General features: G+C 48.2%; 1 protein-coding gene across 8 annotated transcripts in view; it reads left to right on the top strand.

Moving 5' to 3' along the window:
* Positions 1-18641, top strand: part of ATP9A (ATPase phospholipid transporting 9A (putative)) — a 131964-nt gene that overhangs the window by 34284 nt on the left and 79039 nt on the right. For all 8 annotated transcript variants that reach the window (XM_082744925.1, XM_082744924.1, XM_082744929.1 and 5 more), the window contains 2 exons: positions 762-875; positions 6323-6431. In XM_082744925.1, the coding sequence (XP_082601051.1) occupies positions 837-875; positions 6323-6431 (148 nt within the window). In that variant the 5' untranslated portion in view covers positions 762-836. The remainder of the gene's footprint in view (positions 1-761; positions 876-6322; positions 6432-18641) is intronic.

The following is an 18641-nucleotide window of genomic DNA, read 5'->3' as shown; positions in this document are numbered from 1 at the left end:
CATCATGTCTACCCAGAGCCCCAGACAAATCCCGCAAGTGCCAGTCCCACACCCGGGGTGCGTGGGCTCAGCCGGGCTCTGCCGGGACCCACCTCCACACAGAATGGGATTCTGCTATATTTACTGTATGGTGTTGAGATCATATTGTGGAGATGATGATTTACCTCGTTTTCTTTTCTTTCTTTTTTTTTTTTTTAAAGATTTTATTTATTTATTTGACAGACAGGGATCACAAGTAGGCAGAGAGTAGAGGAAGCAGGCTCCCTGCTGAGCAGAGAGCCTGATGTGGGACTCGATCCCAGGACCCTGGGGTGATGACCTGAGCCGAAGGCAGAGGCTTTAACCCACTGAGCCACCCAGACACCCCTTACCTCATTTTCTTGATCAGTCTTAGAGTAGAGGTATTTTCCAGTGAAACCTCCTCTTAATGTTTCGAGGGGCCCACATGGTTTTTAAGAAATAAGTCATAACAGATAAAGTTGAAGCCTTTCCCTGCAGCCTCCAGGGGTTTCTTCCTGAAATTTATCATTTCCGTGTGTATCATTATGTATATTTTTACTTTGATCAAGGATATTTTTATTGCCCGTGTGTATTTTCCTGAACAATCTGTAGGAGTGTTTCAGATTCCCGCAGAAGGTACCGTGGGCGTCGCGTTCTTGGGTAGGAATGCTTTCCGCGGTGGCTCCCCCGCTGCGAGACCTCCCCCGACCCCACCGGACAAGGCTTGACGGTCTTCCCTCTCTCCTGTCTCCTCTTTCCAGGTGCTGTTTAACCAGTTCAAATACTTCTTCAACCTCTATTTCTTGCTTCTGGCCTGCTCTCAGTTTGTCCCGGAGATGAGACTTGGCGCCCTCTACACGTACTGGGTCCCCCTGGTAAGTAGGTCGGCCTGGTTTGTTCAGTGACCTCAGGGCTTTGGGAACAGACACTTCCTTGCCTCTGTCCCGCAGGCATCTGGAACAGGCCCTTTAAGAGAGGGGATCCCCTCCAGCTCCACGTGGACGCCCCCGTTCAGGCACCCCCAGGAGCAGAGTGTGGTGAAGCCTGTGTTCTTGATTCATTCCGTCCGTCGGTTGCTCGGTCATCATTTCTTTAGCTACTGTGTATTGCGTACTTATTGTGCCTTCCATCCCCTTCTAGACTCTGGGCACGCGGTGGCAAGCAAGAAAGACGAAGTTTCTGTCTCTGTGGTTGGTGCTACTGAAACAGTTTTATGAGATGGCATTTTCTGTTTATGTAGAGTCTGTTGGCGGGATGGTTTGTTTGAAAAGTACCAGGTTCTGGGCTTTGTGTGTGAAGTCAGATGGAGCTGGCCAGCATGTCCCTCCCTTCCCTCCCTTCCCTCCCTTCCCTCCTTTTGGCAAGTGGTTATTGAGCACCAGCTGTGTGCCAGGCACTGTGCTGGGTGCTGGGGACACTGCACCGAATGAAACTGATAACCCCTGCCCTCGTGGAGCTGGTTTTCAGAGGGGATAGACTGTAAACAGATGGATGAAATGATTTTTAATTGTAGGAAGTGCCATAGAGGTTACAGAATGAGGTCACAGGCTAGATGGGCAATCCCAGGCACATTTAATATTTGTTGAATGGATGAAGGTGGGGGAAGCAGGTGTGGGGGGACAGCCTTAGCTGGTGTGGTTTTGGAAAGCTTCTTGAGAAAGGGATGGGTAGAGGGGTAGGAGGGCAGGAGTATTCCAACTACAGGGACCAGCCGTGCAAAGGCCCCGTGGCAGGCATGTGCTCAGAGCACTGGAAAAACAGAAGGAAGCTCTGTGTTCTGGGCCGTGTGACTGGGCGGTGGAGAGGGTGGAACTGACAGCTCTTCTTCAAATAGCGGCTGTTTATTTCTCGCTGAGTTAGGTGGGACTTGGGGGAGAACTCGGATTCTCTGTTCATGAATATTGTTTAAGCTTTAATTGGGAGAAGACTGTTAAAGTAGAAAAGATTTAAGCCTTCCTTCTAGAAATAAGAACAGACTTTTTTTTTTCCTTCAGCGGCAGGTAGGAGTTGATGAGGATTTGGTGTCCGGGCACTTACCGTGTAGGGGGGCCACTTGCTAAGGAATCCGTGAGTGCGTGGGTGTCCACACTGTGTCGCGTTGGCGGACAAGTCCGGCCAGCAGCTCCGGCCCTGAGAAAGGAGAGGGGAGTCCTTTTCCCCACGCGGACAGGAAAGGTGCTCTGGGGATGTGCGGACTGTTCTGTCCTGCTCTCATTTGTAGGTGAGCCAGGACTCTGGCAGCGGAAGCCACCTTCTGTTTGCATCCTTCCCTCGCATGCCAAGCTTTCCCGTCTGTGCGCTGTGTCCTTACCCAGGGACTGGCCCGCTGCAGACTTAGGGGCTGGGCTGACACCATCCAGCAAGGGGGAGCAAGGGAGCTTCTGTCCCATCCAATACGGAATGTACTGCTCTGTTCCTGCAGGTGCGGACGTACGCCTGGAGTTGCCAGACCCCAGAGTCAGAAACTTTAGAGTTTTATATGAAATACCCCAATTTTATTTGTCTTTTTTTGTTTCACTGTTTACTACATAGCTATATAGACTCAAACCCCGAGTTGCTTATTTTTAAAAAGTTAGTCTCTAACGTGCATAAAATATAACTTGTCACATTGCCTTTCATGGTTCCCTTTCTGAAGTGCAGTTATTTGAAAGGTGATACATTCACTTGGTGCATGAAACATAAAAACATTCCCGGTGAAAATCTCCCTCCTTTCTAGTCCAGGGGGGCTGGAGCAAGTGATGGGGACTGCGATGGCCTAGAGAGTCCCCCCCCCCCCCACCTAAATTAGGGGGCCTGGCCCCAGCCCCTGCCTCTGTCTCCTCGCTGAAGTGAAGCCTAGAGTTTTCTGGAGAAATCTGACCTTCGGTGCACGCGGTCACTGTAGCCCCTGCCACCGCGGCCGTCTCCCGGTCTCCCCTCTGATGCACCTGATTCCCTCCACTGTGGCCGCAGGTGGAAACCAGGCAGGTGAGCAGCAGCTGCTGGTGGCCCTGAGCTTCCTGCTTCTGCATCTGTGCCTCGTTTTACAGCTGGCCTTTCCCGTGAAGGCCAGGACTGCGAGGGCAGTTTTTCCTCTTCCCAGGGGCTGCAGAGAAGGAGGTTTGGGGTCAAAGACAAAGTGGGTGGCATCTATTTCTAGATGACTACACCAGATTTCCCCTGTTTTTTTTTTTAATATTTCAGAAAATCCTTTTTTTTTTTTTTTTTTAAGATTTTATTTATTTATTTGAGAGAGAGAGAGCGTACATAAGAGACAGCATGAGCAGGGGTTAGAGGGGGAAGCAGGCTTCCTGCTCAGCCGGAAGCCTGATGCGGGGCTTGATCCCAGGACCCTGGGACCATGACCTGAGCTGAAGGCAGACGCCTAACTGACTGAGCCATTCAGGCACCCCTCATTTATTTATTAGAGAGCATGAGAGTGCGCAGAAGCATGGGAGAGGGGTTGAGGGAGAAGCAGACTCCCCAGTGATCAGGGAGCCCGAGGAGTCGACTCCATTCTGGGACTCTGGGATCATGACCTGAGAGATAGGCAGATGCTTAACCGACTGAACTGCCCAGGTGCCCTCCCCTAGATTTTTCTGTGCGGAGTCTTCACCCACTTCGAAAGGCCTCTCCTTCATCTGTAAAATGGGGACAATCATGTCTACTTCCTCGGCTTGCTGGATGCATTAAATGAAGTACTACAAATAAGAAGCCTCCTTTGGCTCCCAATGGACAGAGAATTCTCAGGACATACTCCCATTGGAATGTTAAACATCTGGCACCAGTGACATTGCTTATTGTCTGAATGAAGATTTAATTTAGTTTTTTTTTTTTTAAGATTTTTTGTTTGTTCATTAGAGAGTGAGAGAGCGCGAGAATGAGCAGGGTAGGAGGTTGGAGGGGAGGAGCACGCTCCCCGCTGAGCAGGGCGCCCAGAGTGGGGTTTCGATCCCAGGACCCCGGGGTCCTGGGATCATGACCTGAACTGAAGGCAGACGCTTAACCGACTGAGCCACCCAGCCGCCCCAAGATTTATCTTTTTTTTTTTTTTTTTAAAGATTTTATTTATTTATTTGACAGAGAGAGATCACAAGTAGGCAGAGAGGCAGGCAGAGAGAGAGGAAGGGAAGCAGGCCCCCTGCTGAGCAGAGAGCCCAACATGGGACTCGATCCCAGGACCCTGAGATCATGACCTGAGCCGAAGGCAGCGGCTTAACCCACTGAGCCACCCAGGCGCCCCAAGATTTAGCTTTTGATATCATTTTCATGGTACCAATATCTTAGATGTGCAGATACTGTGTTCGCGATGCAGTGAGCGTTGAAATCTGTCAGCACCCGTGGAAACAGCACCTTGGTCAAAATAGAGAACGTTTTCATCACCCTGGTTCCCTAATGCCCCTTTCCAGTCGCCCCCTCCTGAACCAGAGGCAACTGCTTTTCTGATTTCTAGCTCATAGATTTGTTTTGCTTTAGTAAATCTATTTTTGACGCACAACTTTACAAAGGGAGGCTTACCACCTTCAGAATGGCTTTGTCTGGGCTCTCATCAGAGGCTGTCACTGCCTCCAATTCCTTTTACAAGCTCAGACAACCCCAGGCCTCCCTGTTAAAGCCTCTCTCTGACTATCTGTGGCTGTGAGGGGCCTCTTTAGCTGCAGAGTTGGAATTTATTTCGGGACTACATTTGTATCTCTTTGTGAAGGCATTTTCTACCCTAAGGGATGGCCTGTCCTCTGGGATTGATAGGAACTGTGTGTTTGGGGGTAGGGCCGGGGGAGAGCAGATTCGATAATTCAGGAGGCAGCAGGGTTGGTCAGAGGCTCCGGTCTCTTTGGGAGCACACACGTTCCACCAGCCATCAATGGGGTTTAGCTGGGCCCACGCAGAGAGAAGTAGAAACTGGAACATCTGAAAAAACAAACAGCAAGCACCTGGGTTCTGGCCCAGAGCAAGGAAACCGGCAGCTTGGGAGGGGGAGGAGTTGTGCGCCCTGGGTCTGTGCTCCCCCAGAACAGGTCTCCTCGCCCCCACCCCCGGTCTGGGGATGCTTTTATTCTGAAACGTGCCAGTTTTGCTCTGGCCGCAGCCAGGACTGCGCGATCTGATTGGAAACAGGAGTAATCCTTTGATTGTAAAGATGCAGGAGGCTTCGGAGGAGTTCCACAAAGCCACACATCTCTGGCTAGATTTACAGAAGAGATTTAAAGTCCTTTGAATCGAAGTTAATATATTTCACAGAGTAAATGGTATGAAAATGAAATGCTCCAAGAGTCACCGCTGCTAACCTTTAGCGTGGTGGTGCTTTCTGTATTTTTTTTTTTTTTTAATGACTTTAAAAGGAGATGATAGGGCTGTTTTGTAAGAAAAATGAATGCATGTTCTTGCCTTTATTGACATGAGAGGAGAGATCTAGATGGAAATAGATTCTGGTTATGGCTGACTCCCACGCCAGTCCCTCCCAAATTTGATGAGTTGGGTTACCTCGCCCCGGGAAGGTCAGGCAGTCTCCAGTGTTCTTTTTATTTGTGGCTACTTGCGCAGTTAATACTTGGATGTGTTCTCTTTATAAGGATTTAACGCCGTGCAGAGAAGACTGAAGTCCCCTTTGGCCCCTTCCTCCCTCTCGGTGCCTGCCTTGCAGAGGAGTCTAGCCAGTAGTTAAGGAAACTGGGAACTCCTGCCAGAGGATGGTGGCTGTCCCTGGTTGTGTCAATGCACGGCCTTTGTTACCTTGTATGTGGTGAAAAGTTGATTCGTCTCCTGGGTGGGTCAGGGCACGGGAAGGATCGCCTTCTCTTTAACCGTCTCCTGGTGCCCCATCTGACTGGCTGGTAGGTCTTCCAGGTTTCTCCAGGTGTAGAACAACATGACTGTTAGGAGCAAGGACTCTGAGCCAGATTTCCTGCCGGTCACTTAGAGCTTCCCGTCCTTGGGCAAGATGACTCAGCCTTTCTGTGCTTCTGAGGCTCCTCTATCTCAGCGGCTGTGAGTGGAGGGTTGCTCTGGGGGTGTAGCCTCGTTGGAAGGGCACCCAGCACGTGGACTGTTAGCAGACGTCATCCCTCTGTCGCTGCCTGTGGACGGACCACCTTTTCCTCTTAGAAGCCCTGCGGTGGTGGTGAATAGGGCTGCTGGTCTGTCTGTGTGTGGGCGTGTTTCCCCAGGGCGTGTATGCAGGAAGGAGGCCAAGAAGTGGGCTTGCGGGGGCGTGTGCTTTTGGGGTAATTAGCGGGCCCTGCCCCGCTGCCCTCCGGTGTGGCCTCTGGCCTTTCCCGTCCCCAGCACCAGGAGAGGAAGGTCGCCTGGAGCAGGGCTCACCCTCTCTGTGCTCTCTCCGCAGGGCTTCGTGCTGGCCGTCACCGTCATCCGAGAGGCCGTAGAGGAGACCCGATGCTATGTGCGGGACAGGGAAGTCAACTGCCAGGCCTACAGCCGGCTCACAGCAAGAGGTCAGCCTCCTGGCTCTGCCTGGGCCACCTCCTGCCGCCTGACCTTGGGCCGCAGGGTTGCAACTCTCATCATGGGCTGCTGAGAGTCAGGGAGCAGAGTTCAAGGCCCAGGGCCCGTGGGTGTGCAAACAGGACAGTGTGTGGGGGGCAGTCACTCAGTTGCTGGGACCAGGGAGACCAGGATGTGCCTGGGGCTGTCACCGTCTCTCCCAGAGCCAGGCCTGTGGGCTAACTTGTGCATCATCAGGCTGGAATGAAACTTTGGTCATTGGGCACCCTCTTCTGGCTAACCCTGTCCCTTTGCCTATCCCTGGGCTGACCGTGGAGAGAAGGAGGGAGCTCCTTTTGTTCAGGTGGAGGCTATAAGGTCTGTCCTATAAGCTGTAAAAGATACTCTTTCAACATTACAAAATGCATGCTACAATTTTGCAACATTAGTTTTTAAATAGGCACCAGATTTATATAAACACTGCATCTGTGAAGATTTCCTTGAAAGGCATCTTGTAAATCCTGAAAATTAAGGTGGGGAGTGTATACAGTCAGACCAAAAGAGAAGTGACTAGATTGCCTTTAATCCTTGAATCCCTTGCAATATGTGTGCATTTTAAATTGGTGGAATTAAAAAAAACAAACACCCAAACAAAAACCCATGAAAACCCACAAAGCAACCCAGCCAATGTTGACTTCTGTTTCAAGTACAAGTTCTACAGGAGATTACCTGTAAGGCTGTGTTCAGGAATGAGAGCATGTTCCCTAAAGTTCCAGAAGATGGCTGATCCCACTCAGAGCTTAGTAATGTTTTGGGAGCAGCAAAAATCTGTGCCTTACCTTCAGGTTGTTCAAAATGCTGAAAATGAGGAGGTAGATGTTTCAGGGAGGGCGTATCTATGTCGAGTGTGAACTGCTTTCGCATGTTTTAATCTTCCCAAGAAAAGGCATCCACGCGTGGTTTCAGGGTTTTGCACAGAATTTCCCTTCTAGGAACAATGTTGGAGGAATATGTTTTAGGCTCAAAAAAAATTAAAAAAAAAAATTTCTCAAGGGCATGAACGTCTTTCGTTTTAGTGCATTTAAATAGATTTTCACAGTTGGTGGTCTTAACATTTCGCAAGTCTGCTGGAGAAGTGAGGGATGTAGAGTTGGTATAAAAATGCTTTATTATCCCTAAACTACTGTATTTAGGACATTTTGCTACGTAAAGAAAGAAAGCCCAGCATAATCTTTGCAAAGGCAGGTGGCTTGGGCTTTCCACGTGGGTAATCAGAAGACCACTCTGCAGGGTGTTTTTTGTGGTTTGTGTATATTAAATCCTCCCTTAATAACATATTCTGACTATAACATTTAAAATGCTAGGCAACCGACAAAAGCCCCATTGGGGAGAGGGTGCGGTGGATCTCTTTAGAGGGATTCCATTCATTCATCTATCCAGGCTCCAAACCTTCTTTGGTTCTTTTCATATTGCAATTGCTTTTCCCGTGAATGATTTTTCTGCCCTCCCCTGCATGCCCCATTCTCTGCTCCCGCTTTATCTTCACTCGGTTCTTGGAAAGATCCGAAGGAGAATTGGCAGATGGCTCTAGCATTAAAAACTTGTCTTCCTTTGTTGGTCTCCTTTTGTGGCCCATGGTTTCCATTGTCATGCCAATGCGACAGTAGGGGAAACCGAGCGGAGTTCGAATATTAACCCAGCCCCTGCTCGCCCCCCCCCCCCCGTTTGTTTTGAAAGCCCCCAAAAAAGCACTGAAGAAACTGTCAGCTCAGAAAGTGATGGAGGTGAGTTTAGTTATTTGATACACTTGAAGGGCAGGGGTGGGGGAGGGCCAGAGTAGGAAGCCCCAAATGGAAGATTTCAGAGAGAGGAAGAGAAAGAAGCCTTTTTTTGACCTCACTGTTTAATTACTTACTATTTTCTTGAGTGAGGCTTTTCACATTTAGTAAGTTTAAATGCGAAATGAAACAAACATGTATACATGTATCCACCCAGTGTGGACTGGTTCCTTTTGTATCACATGCTGTCTTTGAATGTATTTTTCAACACAGTTTTTAGAGTTCAGAAACCTTTAGAAACCGGAATATGGAGTTCTTCATCACTAGATACCAGGCCATGATGTTTACCTGCATTCTGCATCATTTCCAGGACTTGTGCTGATCAAATTTTAAAAATTGGGGGGTGGGGTGGGTAGTAATTTCTAACTAGGAAAAAAGTTACAAAAATCCTGTGGTGAACGCCAAATGTTAACATTTTTCCATGTTTGCTGTTTTAATAGTCCTTCTCTCCCTGGAGAACTAAGTTGCAGGCATCATCCCCTTTACTCCTAAATACTTCCACGCCTAATTCCTCCTAGGGCGTTTCTCTCACATAACACGCTGCAATGATCAAAATCAGGGAATTCAACATTGGTACATTACTATGAATCCAATCTACAGTCCTTACTCAAAATTTGCCATTTGTTCCTGAAAACATGTCCTGTGTTTTTTTTTTGTTTGTTTGTTTGTTTTTTCCATCCCCGAGCCGCCAGCGTCTAAAATATTCTGTTTTTAACAGCGTTATTTTTCCTGGTACAGAAATCAGGATGGGTTTTCCCGGTGGCATTTAATTGTCCTTGCTCCTTAATTTCCTCTAGCTTGGCATAGCTCCTTGGTTTTCTTTGTCAAAATGTTGACATTTTGAAAAGAACTGGCCAGTTTCAGGAAAGTTGCTTTGTGGCTTGTCCCTCAACTTGTGTTTGTCTGATGTGTCAAAATTAGATTCATGACATGCCTTTTTAGCAAGGGTTAATATAGTTTTAGGAAGGCCAATGGCACAAGTCTTGTTGGGACTTTGCCAGAGTTTTAGAGGCATTATGGTAATCAAGTTGAAAAAAAAATCCCAAACTTCAAGAAAAAAGTGGATTTTAAACAACTAAAAAATCTGACAGTAAGGCATTCATCACTGTGAGGAAAAATGGATGATAGTTTTTTTGTTTTTTGTTTTGATTAATAGCTACTTCCATTTAGATCATCTTATTTCTTTCAAATAATTTGTTACCTAAAATAACACACCAGTTAGATCAATTTTTAATGTCATTGTCATGGTTTAATAGGAACTATTTGAAGTATTTTATTTTGTTATTAAATTTTTTAAAAATGATTTTATTTATTTGACAGAGCACAAGTAGGCAGAGTGGCAGGCAGAGGGAGAGGGAGAGGCACGTCCCATGTTTGAAATATTTTAATACGTCATGTCAAAACCACTTTTTCTTTGCTTTCTTGAGAATTTTTTTGACTATCAATCACACGTCCGAAGTTTACAGTAGGCTTCCGTATTACAGAGATAAACCCAAGGGGCTGGGGATTCTGGGTGAAGTGTCCAGACATTTAAATACATAGTCGAAAAATGCAACTAATAATTATATGTCCGGGGTAGGAGTGGGGTGGCTGTCATAAAGACTGTCCCTTTCTTGATCACTGCATTCCTGGTTCTGAGCACAGTGCCTGGCAGTTGAAGAAAACGTTCTGAACCTGAGCCTGTGCCCTGCCTGGACCCAAGTGTCCTGCTTTCCCCTGCACCCAGCTCTGTGGGCAGGTCCTTAACCTTTCAGTAAATTGGGGTAGTAATAGTGCCTACCTTAGAGGTGCTCTAAATATAACTCTCGGATGAGAAGAACATAACACTGTGCCTGGGATTTGGTGTGGGCTCAAGAAGGCCAGTGGTGATGGTGCTGTGACAGTGGTCCGTGAAACATTGGTGGGGGTGGATTAATAAATGGGGGTATGAGCCAGGGGTCGTGGGAGGTTATGGGAGCGAGTCCGAGAGGAGCTGCTCAGTCTTCTCAGAAGAAGTGACCTTCATCTTAAGTCTAACAGGATGGAAAAGAGCAGGATGGGTTGCATATTTGTGGTGCATGGTGCAAAATGAACATGGGGGGCCCTTGTTCAAAAATTAAGAATTTCAAGATGGCAGCAGGCACGCATGGAGCCCAATCTAGGACCCTTCTGAGCTTGGCGCCCCGTGCTAGGACCCAGAGCACACAGGCACGAAGTGGCCCTGGGGAGGAGTCTCCCAAAGGCCCCGGGTGTGATGGCTGGGAGTGTGGGGTATGTGCCCCAGGTTCGGGCTCCGTCTTGTTCTTCCCACTCAGACCGCGTTTCCTGAGTCTCCCTCCTGGGAGGACAGAGGAGAAGACCATGCAGGCCAACGAGGGCTGACACTGTGGCAAAGTCCGTTCTGTGCTCTGGGAATCTGTGTACAAGGTGTGCTAGGGCGGAGATGGCATTGGACGTGTTTGAGAAATTCTGCCGAAATTGGAAAACCCTAGAAAAAGATGAGCGATTACCCACCGTAAGCCAGCAGGTACTGGGCAAGGTCTGGCGTGTATTTCTTAAACAGCCGTGTGGAGATGCCTTTTACAGATTGAACTGAGAGGCTCAGGGAAGGGGCTGTGTTTCAGATGGTGTCGCTAGGTGGGGGACAGGGCTGTGACTCGAACCTCGGCCTGTCTGAATGCACATCTTTATAGCCTGTAGGTCTGGACACCTACCATGTGCCAGGAGCTGGGCTCAGCACTTTCACACAGAATATCTTACCTATAGTGGTGATATTCAGCCTTAAGATGTGTGCTACAGGAGGGCTGGTAGGTTTAGATCATTTTAAAGCATGTTTCTGAGTCCAAAGGAATTTATTAATCCAGCATCTTCATTCTGTTTTTCTTCTTTAAATTTTTAATTAATTTATTTATTTGACAGAAAGCGAGAGAGAGCACAAACAGGCAGAGTAGCAGGCAGAGGGAGAGGCAGAAGCAGGCTCCCCGCTGAGCAAGGAGCCCAATGTGGGGATTGATTCCAGGACCCTGGGATCACGACATGACCCGGAGGCAGTTGGTTGACAACTGAGCCAGCCAGGCACCCCATCAAAATAATTTACTCAGTTATTTTAGAGAGAGACAGAGGGAAAGAGTGAGTGGGGAGAAGGGGAGAAAATCTCCAAGCCAACTCCTCGCTGAGCCTCGGGCCCAACTGGGGGTTGGTTTCAGGACCCATGAGATCATGACTGGGGCTCCATCACGTGCTGGGGGCTTAACCGACTGAGCCAGTCAGGTGCCCCAAGCATCCTTATTCTGAGGTGGACAAGCTGCCTGTTTGACAAAGTTGTCGACAACCCTATGGGGATCATGCTTTCAGACAAAGAAGCCTCCCCTCTCCTCCTTGAAATCCTCATTTGTAACATGATCGGCTTGGAGGGAGGCTCCTAGGTCCTTAGGAGTTTTCTAGACCTGACTGCTCCAATGGTGTTCAGAGGCCCTGGAGATACCAAAGCCAAAGAAGAGCGTGTCTTGAAGGGTCAGCAGACCCCGTGAGACGTCATTTTGTTGCTGCAGAGACTGGGGTTGGGTAGGGAAAGAGTAATCAGTAAATGGATTGTTTCTCGTTCTGTATGTCTGGCCCAAACCAAAAGTTTCATTCCGGGGGTAGAGGGATGTGCCTTGATTGTCACAGGTGATGCGGGCAGCTGGATTTGCATGTTCCCAGGAGGAATTACGTGGGTCTTCCTTCCTACCAGGAACGTTTTCAGACTAACCTCTGATCAAGGGCTAAGTGAAGCACGCGGGTAATCAGCTTTGAAAGAAAGTGCGAACAGAGGTACCATGAACACAATTGCTGATGCTTCTTCCCCGCTGTGGACATCTGGGCACCCCTGGGAGCCATAAGTCATAGGCCCAAGGTCTGTGTGAGATGGAGAGAATCCTCCTGTCTTCAGTTTTTGAGTACTGCGTGGTGGTAAAAACCAGCTGATATGTTTAATCTTCCCCAGTTCTTTCCAGATAGTTCTACATCCTTCCAGGTCCTCTGTTCACCCTTTCCCAGGTACAGAATCATCTCAGGATCTCACCTCCACTTAAGAGTTATATATATATATATATATATATATATTTTTTTTTTTTTTTTTCCCCAATTCAGTTCAAAATCCATTTTGGACCATGATTTAGGATTGAGGTTTCCTACTGAATGTTGAGGGCAAAGGATATTGGCAGTTTTATTCCGCTGGAGTTTATCAGGAGAAGAGAAGATAACATAAAAGATGCGTTCACTAATGGGGCATTGTTTAGCTCATGGGTAATTAAATTGAAATTCTGTATTCTTTTTTTTTTTTTTTTCTTTTACTTGAGAGAGAGAGTGAGACAGAGAGCATGAGAGGGGAGAGGGGCAGAGGGAGAAGCAGACTCCCCGCTAAGCAGGGAGCCTAATGCGGGACTCGATCCCAGGACTCCAGGATCATGCCCTGAGCCAAAGGCAGTCGCTTAACCAGCTGAGCCACCCAGGTGCCTGAAATTCTGTATTCTTAAACACAAGTACCATTTGTGTTTTCAAAGTATAAACTCTGTAGAGACATGATACGTTTTATACTTTAAATTTTTTTCATTTCATTTTTAAAGTTTCAGATATTTATTAATCAGTGCAACCCCCAACACAATTCACTGTGATTTTGGCCTTTAGAGGGGAAATATTTCCTGGATAAGTGGAAAACTGTGCAGATGCTTTCTGGAAGACTTTCACCTTTCTAGTGAAACATTTCATTTAGAAGTGTAGGCCATTGGGGGCACCTGGGTGGCTCAGTTGGTTAAGCAACTGCTTTTGGCTCAGGTCTTGATCCCAGAGTCCTGAGATCGAGCCCCACTTTGGGCTCCTTGATCAGCGCGGAGCTTGTTTCTCCCTCTCCCTCTCCCTCTCCCTGCTACTCTGCCTGCTTGTGCTCTCTCTCTGTCAAATAAATAAAATTTATTGGAAAAAAAAAAGACATCTAGACTGTCTTCAGTTTTGTTATCAGAATGTCGAATGTGTGACGTTCATGGAGTAGAACTTGTATTGATCACTGGGACCCGTTTTGTTCTGGGCTTCCGGGTTATTCTTCTCATCCCAGCTGACATCCTGATTGAACAGTGCCAGGTGCAAGGCATACAGCATTGCTCCAAAACCTCCCTCTCCAGTAAATGGGAAGAGGGGGAGGATCGAGCTCTTAGGCTTCTCGGCCTGATCCAGGAGCTGGCATGACATGGTTGTGGCCAAGACCTCTGGTCCAGAAGAAGAAAAGATCAAATCTGCAAGGCACCCAGCACTAAGATGTCCCTAAACTGGCGGGACATCTCTGTTTTATACTTCCTAGAGAAGAGAATTACAGTGATGGTCTTTTTAATATTAACTACAGCAAACGTACTGCCAAAGTCCTTTATGGAGGAGTTCAAAGGCAGTGGAGGAAGCAGAGTCTTCCCCTGCCGAGCGTCCCTGGTTCAGCGCATTAGTTTTACAAGTCGTGTTTAAAGCAGATCTTGCCAGACAGACACTTTCCCATACATTCTCCGACAGATGCCAGGTTATTTCAGACTCATTCATTTCCTTGTTTTATCAAAGTACTCCGTTTTACTTTATTACACATCATTGGTGAACTGATCTATTGTTTAATTAAAAAAGACCTCCCCTCCCTCCCCCCCAATAAAAACCTCTGAAAACAATCTCACATGCACATTGCACTGTTATCTCTCCCAAATTGTATCTGTCTCCACCCCTGCCCCCTCCCACCACTGGGGTGTGGGTCTGTTTCTTCACTGGGCACCCGAAGGAGGGAGAACCGTTTATATATTTATTTTAAAAGCCTCTGTTGGGTATAAACTTGCTATCCTTAAACCTCAGCTTTCTTTTTTAAGTTCCCACTATTTTAAACAAAAGCCCCAGGATGCAGCCATGGAATTTACAATACTACTTCTCAGTCCTTCGCCTGTTTTTAAGTAAGTCTTTTCTTAGGCTCTGGGGAGTGTAAGACAGCTCTCCTGGAATATGAAAATTTCAACGCGAAACCTCTGAACTCTGCCAGGTCTGCAGAGGCGTTTTAACGTCCACCCCAGGAAATGTACACACGCTGTAGAATTTACAACTCATCACTGTCACAGACTGTGAGCTCAAGAGTAATACATTAACCAGCCTTGGTGCGTAGAGTTTGCTGCCCAGGATCTAGAAAAGTAATCAGTGTCCTGCATGCACAATGGAAAAGAAGAGTAGGGCTGGAGGTGTTTGGGGTCAAAACAGAGGCCCACACATAGGGGTGCCCCGGAATTTAAAAAAAAAAAAAAATTCTTTCTTGCGGGCTGTTCCTTAGTTTGACTGAATTGTCATTTGCTTGTTTCGACTCCGGGGAAACATCTGGTTTCTCCCTGCAATGGAGACAAACTGCTCTTATTCTGAGGCTGTCATCCATGAAAAGCATGGTTTGTGCTCAATAGCTTTGCTTATGAAAGGCTTGGGGTCCCTCTCTGCAGAAATAAACAGCTCTTGTAATTGGAATTTTGTTCCCTGTTATAAACTCTGGCTCAGGGGTGACTCGGGGAGAGTGTCGAAAGCTGAAAGGGATACATTTGTTTTATAGAAGGCATTTGATGATTGAGGATGTGGCCAGCAGACAGTTTCCCACTTAACCTTTGTAAAAATGTCTTAGCCAAACTTCTGTAAAGTTCCTGCAACTTGATCTAGAAATCCCAGAGGCTGGAGGTTGGCTGGAGAGCAGGGCGGGCTGGGGAGGGGGAAGGGCTGTGGCCTTCTGTTCTCAGAAGGTGGCCAAGTTGTCCTGTGCCCTGTGTACTGAAGATCTTACTGGGTGCTTTTGTCTCTGTTCGGGGGGCAGCTACGGAATTTGGGGGGACCCCGTGCAAAATGACCTTGTTGAAAAGTTACTAAGAATTTTAAGATGATGACAGGTCATTCGCCCTGGGGGGGGGGGCGCTTGTGTGGACACACCGGTTGCACCCCCAGGGGTCTGGCTCTCCTTCCGCTGTAGGAACCTCAAGGAAAGTGAGAGGGAAAAGGGAAGAAGCCGTGGTCGGGTGTGTGCTGGCTTCTCTCAGTGGGACGCCTGGAGAGTATTTTGCTGTCCTCCTGTCTCTGAATACTATTACTTTGTTAGGGGGATGGGAGGTCTGCCAGAGTGCGTCTGCACCTTGCTCTAGCTTTTGTTTTGTTTTGTTTTGGCAAGAACATTTGTAGAAAACTCAGAATAGCCGTTGATGTAAGGTTAGAAAGCATGTACTCAGAGCCCTTCCCACAGTTTGAAGTGCTTTTCATTCTGCGGGTTAATCCCAGCGCCCGGAATGCCTGGCCCGTCAGTCTCATTTTGTCTCCCTTTTCTTCTGCTTCCCGCCGTCACCCTGGCCCAAGGCAGCCGTGAGGGCCATGTGAAGGCCTTTGTTCCGATGTCCACAGCCGGCTGTGGTACCTGGCTGGTGGGAAAGCCCAGTCAACGTTGGAACAGGAACCCTGGTATCTGTTTCCCGTTCTCTTTTCTTCCTGCCACGTTTTCATTCTTCTGGTTTTGTGCCTGTCCTCATTCAGAACACACACACGCACACACACACACACCCTGCAGATAGCCCTGCACGGCATGTTGTTGATTGCCAACAAATGGCAATGTGGAAAGGGAAATCCAAATTAATGGTCAGGACCGTGGGGTCAGCTCGACAGAGCAGAGAGTCTGAAGATATCCCTTTGTGCAAGCTGCAGACACCCCCGCCCCTGCCAATGCACACACACATGCTAGTGAGGAACCATGGCTAAGAAATGCAAGTGGCCTCTTGGTTGTGTGGCTCCTGCTGCCCTCTTCCCGAGAGGGAGCCTGCTGCCCGGCTGACAGATACAGTAGAAGACCTTGTCTGGGGGATCGGCCTGCTGGCCTCGGTCAGAATCTGCTCGGCAAGCGCGCGGATTAAAAGGGGTTTTTGTTGAGGTAGAGCAGATGGACAGGGAGAGGCAAGAGTTGACATTAACTGATCGTAAATCAGGGCTCTGTGGTAGAAGGCAGGGATCTGGGTCTGGTCACTTAGAAGTTTGAGCTAATTTAATTTCTTCTTCTTTCTTATTAGAAGAACACCTCATGCTTACTAAAAAAAAAAAAAAAAAAAAAATCCCTGGGAAGAATTTAGGAAGTATGTGTGCCAGAGAAAGGGATAGACTCCCTTTGTCCCCAGGAAGAATCACCCGTCAAGGCCTCCGGTTGAATCCTCTGGATTTTGTCTGTCCTGCCGACATCCCCACGCATACATATGCAATTATGATTAAGACTGAAAATACGAATTTCTCTTTGAGTTAAGTACCAGAGAAGACTGGGAGCCAGGTCTTGAAGGTTGGAACACAAGCCCCAACGATCGTTTGGGTCAGGCCACCAGCCTCAATGTGAGTAATAAAACCAAAGACTATGTAAATTTCTGTCTGGGAAAGCCGAGGCGAGCTCCGGTGAAGGAGAAGTTCGTTGGCACAGAGGGCCATGCTGAATTTACCGTCTTCCTTCCTTCCAGCATCGCCCGGACACCCTCCCAGGGAAGACTAGCTCCTCCGCGCTGCGTATGCTTTTCCTGTTGCCCCCTAGTGGCGCTGGGAGAAATGGTCGGGCAGGGAAACCTCCTCTCATTTTTCTTTAATTTAAAGATTGTATTTATTCATTTGACAGAGATCACAAACAGGCAGAGAAGCAGGCAGAGAGAGAGAGGAGGAAGCAGGCTCCCTGCCGAGCAGAGAGACTGATGTGGGGCTCGATCCCAGGACCCTGGGATCATGACCTGAGCTGAACCAGAGGCTCTAACCCACTGCGCCACCCAGGCGCCCCCTCTGCATTTCTCTTCTTCCTTTCCTTTCTCCCTCCCTTCCTCCTCCCCGCCTTTTCTCTCTTCCTCCCTCCCTTTCTTTCTGATTTTATTTTATTTATTTGAGAGACAGTGATAGAGCCTGAATGGTGGGAAAGGGGTTGGGGCAAACAGAGGGGAGGGAGAAGCACACTCCCTGTGGAGCAGGAAGCCCAACGCTGGGTCCCAGGACCCCAGGATCACGAGCGGAGCTGAAGGCAGATGCTTAACCGGTTGAGCCCCCCAGGCGTCTCTCTCTTGTCCCGTATCTAATGCTCTCATGCTGGCTCGGTGGATGTCCCCCATTCCGTCTGCGCATATTTTGACATAAGGAACCCTTGAGGCTCTGGGGCTCTCATCGAATTTAGTCCTGTGTTCGGTGAAAGTGAGGCACACGGAACATTCACAGTGTGAGATGTCGAACTGGGAGAATCCAGAAGGCCTCAGAGCAGCCGAGGGTTGGTTCAGTTCCCAGCTTGCTGGGTAGTCTGTCTAGAAGTCATTCTTCATGTTTGGGAAGAAGTTCCTAGTGGTAGTTTCACGGACTGTTACCAGCACAAAATTTAATTAAGTACAAGAATTAATTAAGATGAAACTCTGTGGAACCTATTGGGAAGGACTGGGTCAGTAGAGATCATTGGAATGCTATGGAAAATCTCAACAGCAGTAAATTATTAAAAAGACATATCGAATTATGTGAAAAGCATAGGATACTGTGAAAAACTGCAAAAGCCTGGAGTTGTACACTCAGATTATTTTATTAGTGTCTTTAAGTTCTTAAGCTCAAGTTAGAAATCCTATGCTTAGTGAACGTTGGGGTTTTGGGGCATGAGTGACCACAGGGAGGGAATAGCAGGTTTGCGATTCCCTCTCCACTTTTGCCCTCGTGGCTAGATGAAAGGGCACTTCATTGAGAAGGATTAAGAGTCATTATTACTTCCTCTCTTTCTCGGCCGAAAGTTTGTAAGTTAAATGGGCTTTTTACGAAAAGCCAGCGATGGAACGATTTCTTGGTGTTGCCCCTTCTGCAAGAATGTGACCATCACCAGAATCACAGCCCCCCTCCCCTCTGGGCTTGTCCACAGGAGCACCAGGCCCCGACCTGCCCTTCCACCTTCCTCTCTTGCTGTTCCCTGCCTTCCATCCAGTGCTTCTGGCCTTGCCGAGGGAGGTGCAACCTGGGGCCACACGCAGGCGTGGACGACTCACATATACCACTTTCTCCCATCTCATGAGTTTTGATGGGTTACTGGTCACCAGTGTTCTTCACCCACCTCGGGTCTCACCTTCCCTGCCAAGCCCACCCCGTTCGCTCCTGGTTTACCCGTTGCCTCCTTCCCTCCACTGGAAGGTGAGTTCTGTGTATCCCCGCCTCTGGATCAGCGGGCGTACAGCAGGCATTCCGTAGATGGTGCTGGAACGTTGAAAGTATGACCAAGAGCCTTCTGTTTGCTGGGCAGTGTTCAGGTCCTCCTCCAAAGGGGGAGATTTTTCCCCCTTTCTGCTCCCTCGTCCGCCTGACTCATCTACATCATTCCTCTCATGATTTCGCACGAACCGCATCTGTCTGGCT

The sequence above is a fragment of the Mustela nivalis genome (assembly GCF_964662115.1).
Source record: "Mustela nivalis genome assembly, chromosome: 8".
Classification (NCBI taxonomy): Eukaryota; Metazoa; Chordata; class Mammalia; order Carnivora; family Mustelidae; genus Mustela; species Mustela nivalis.
The sequence above is the reverse complement of the archived record's forward strand: the minus strand, read 5'-3'. Positions and strand labels throughout refer to the sequence as shown.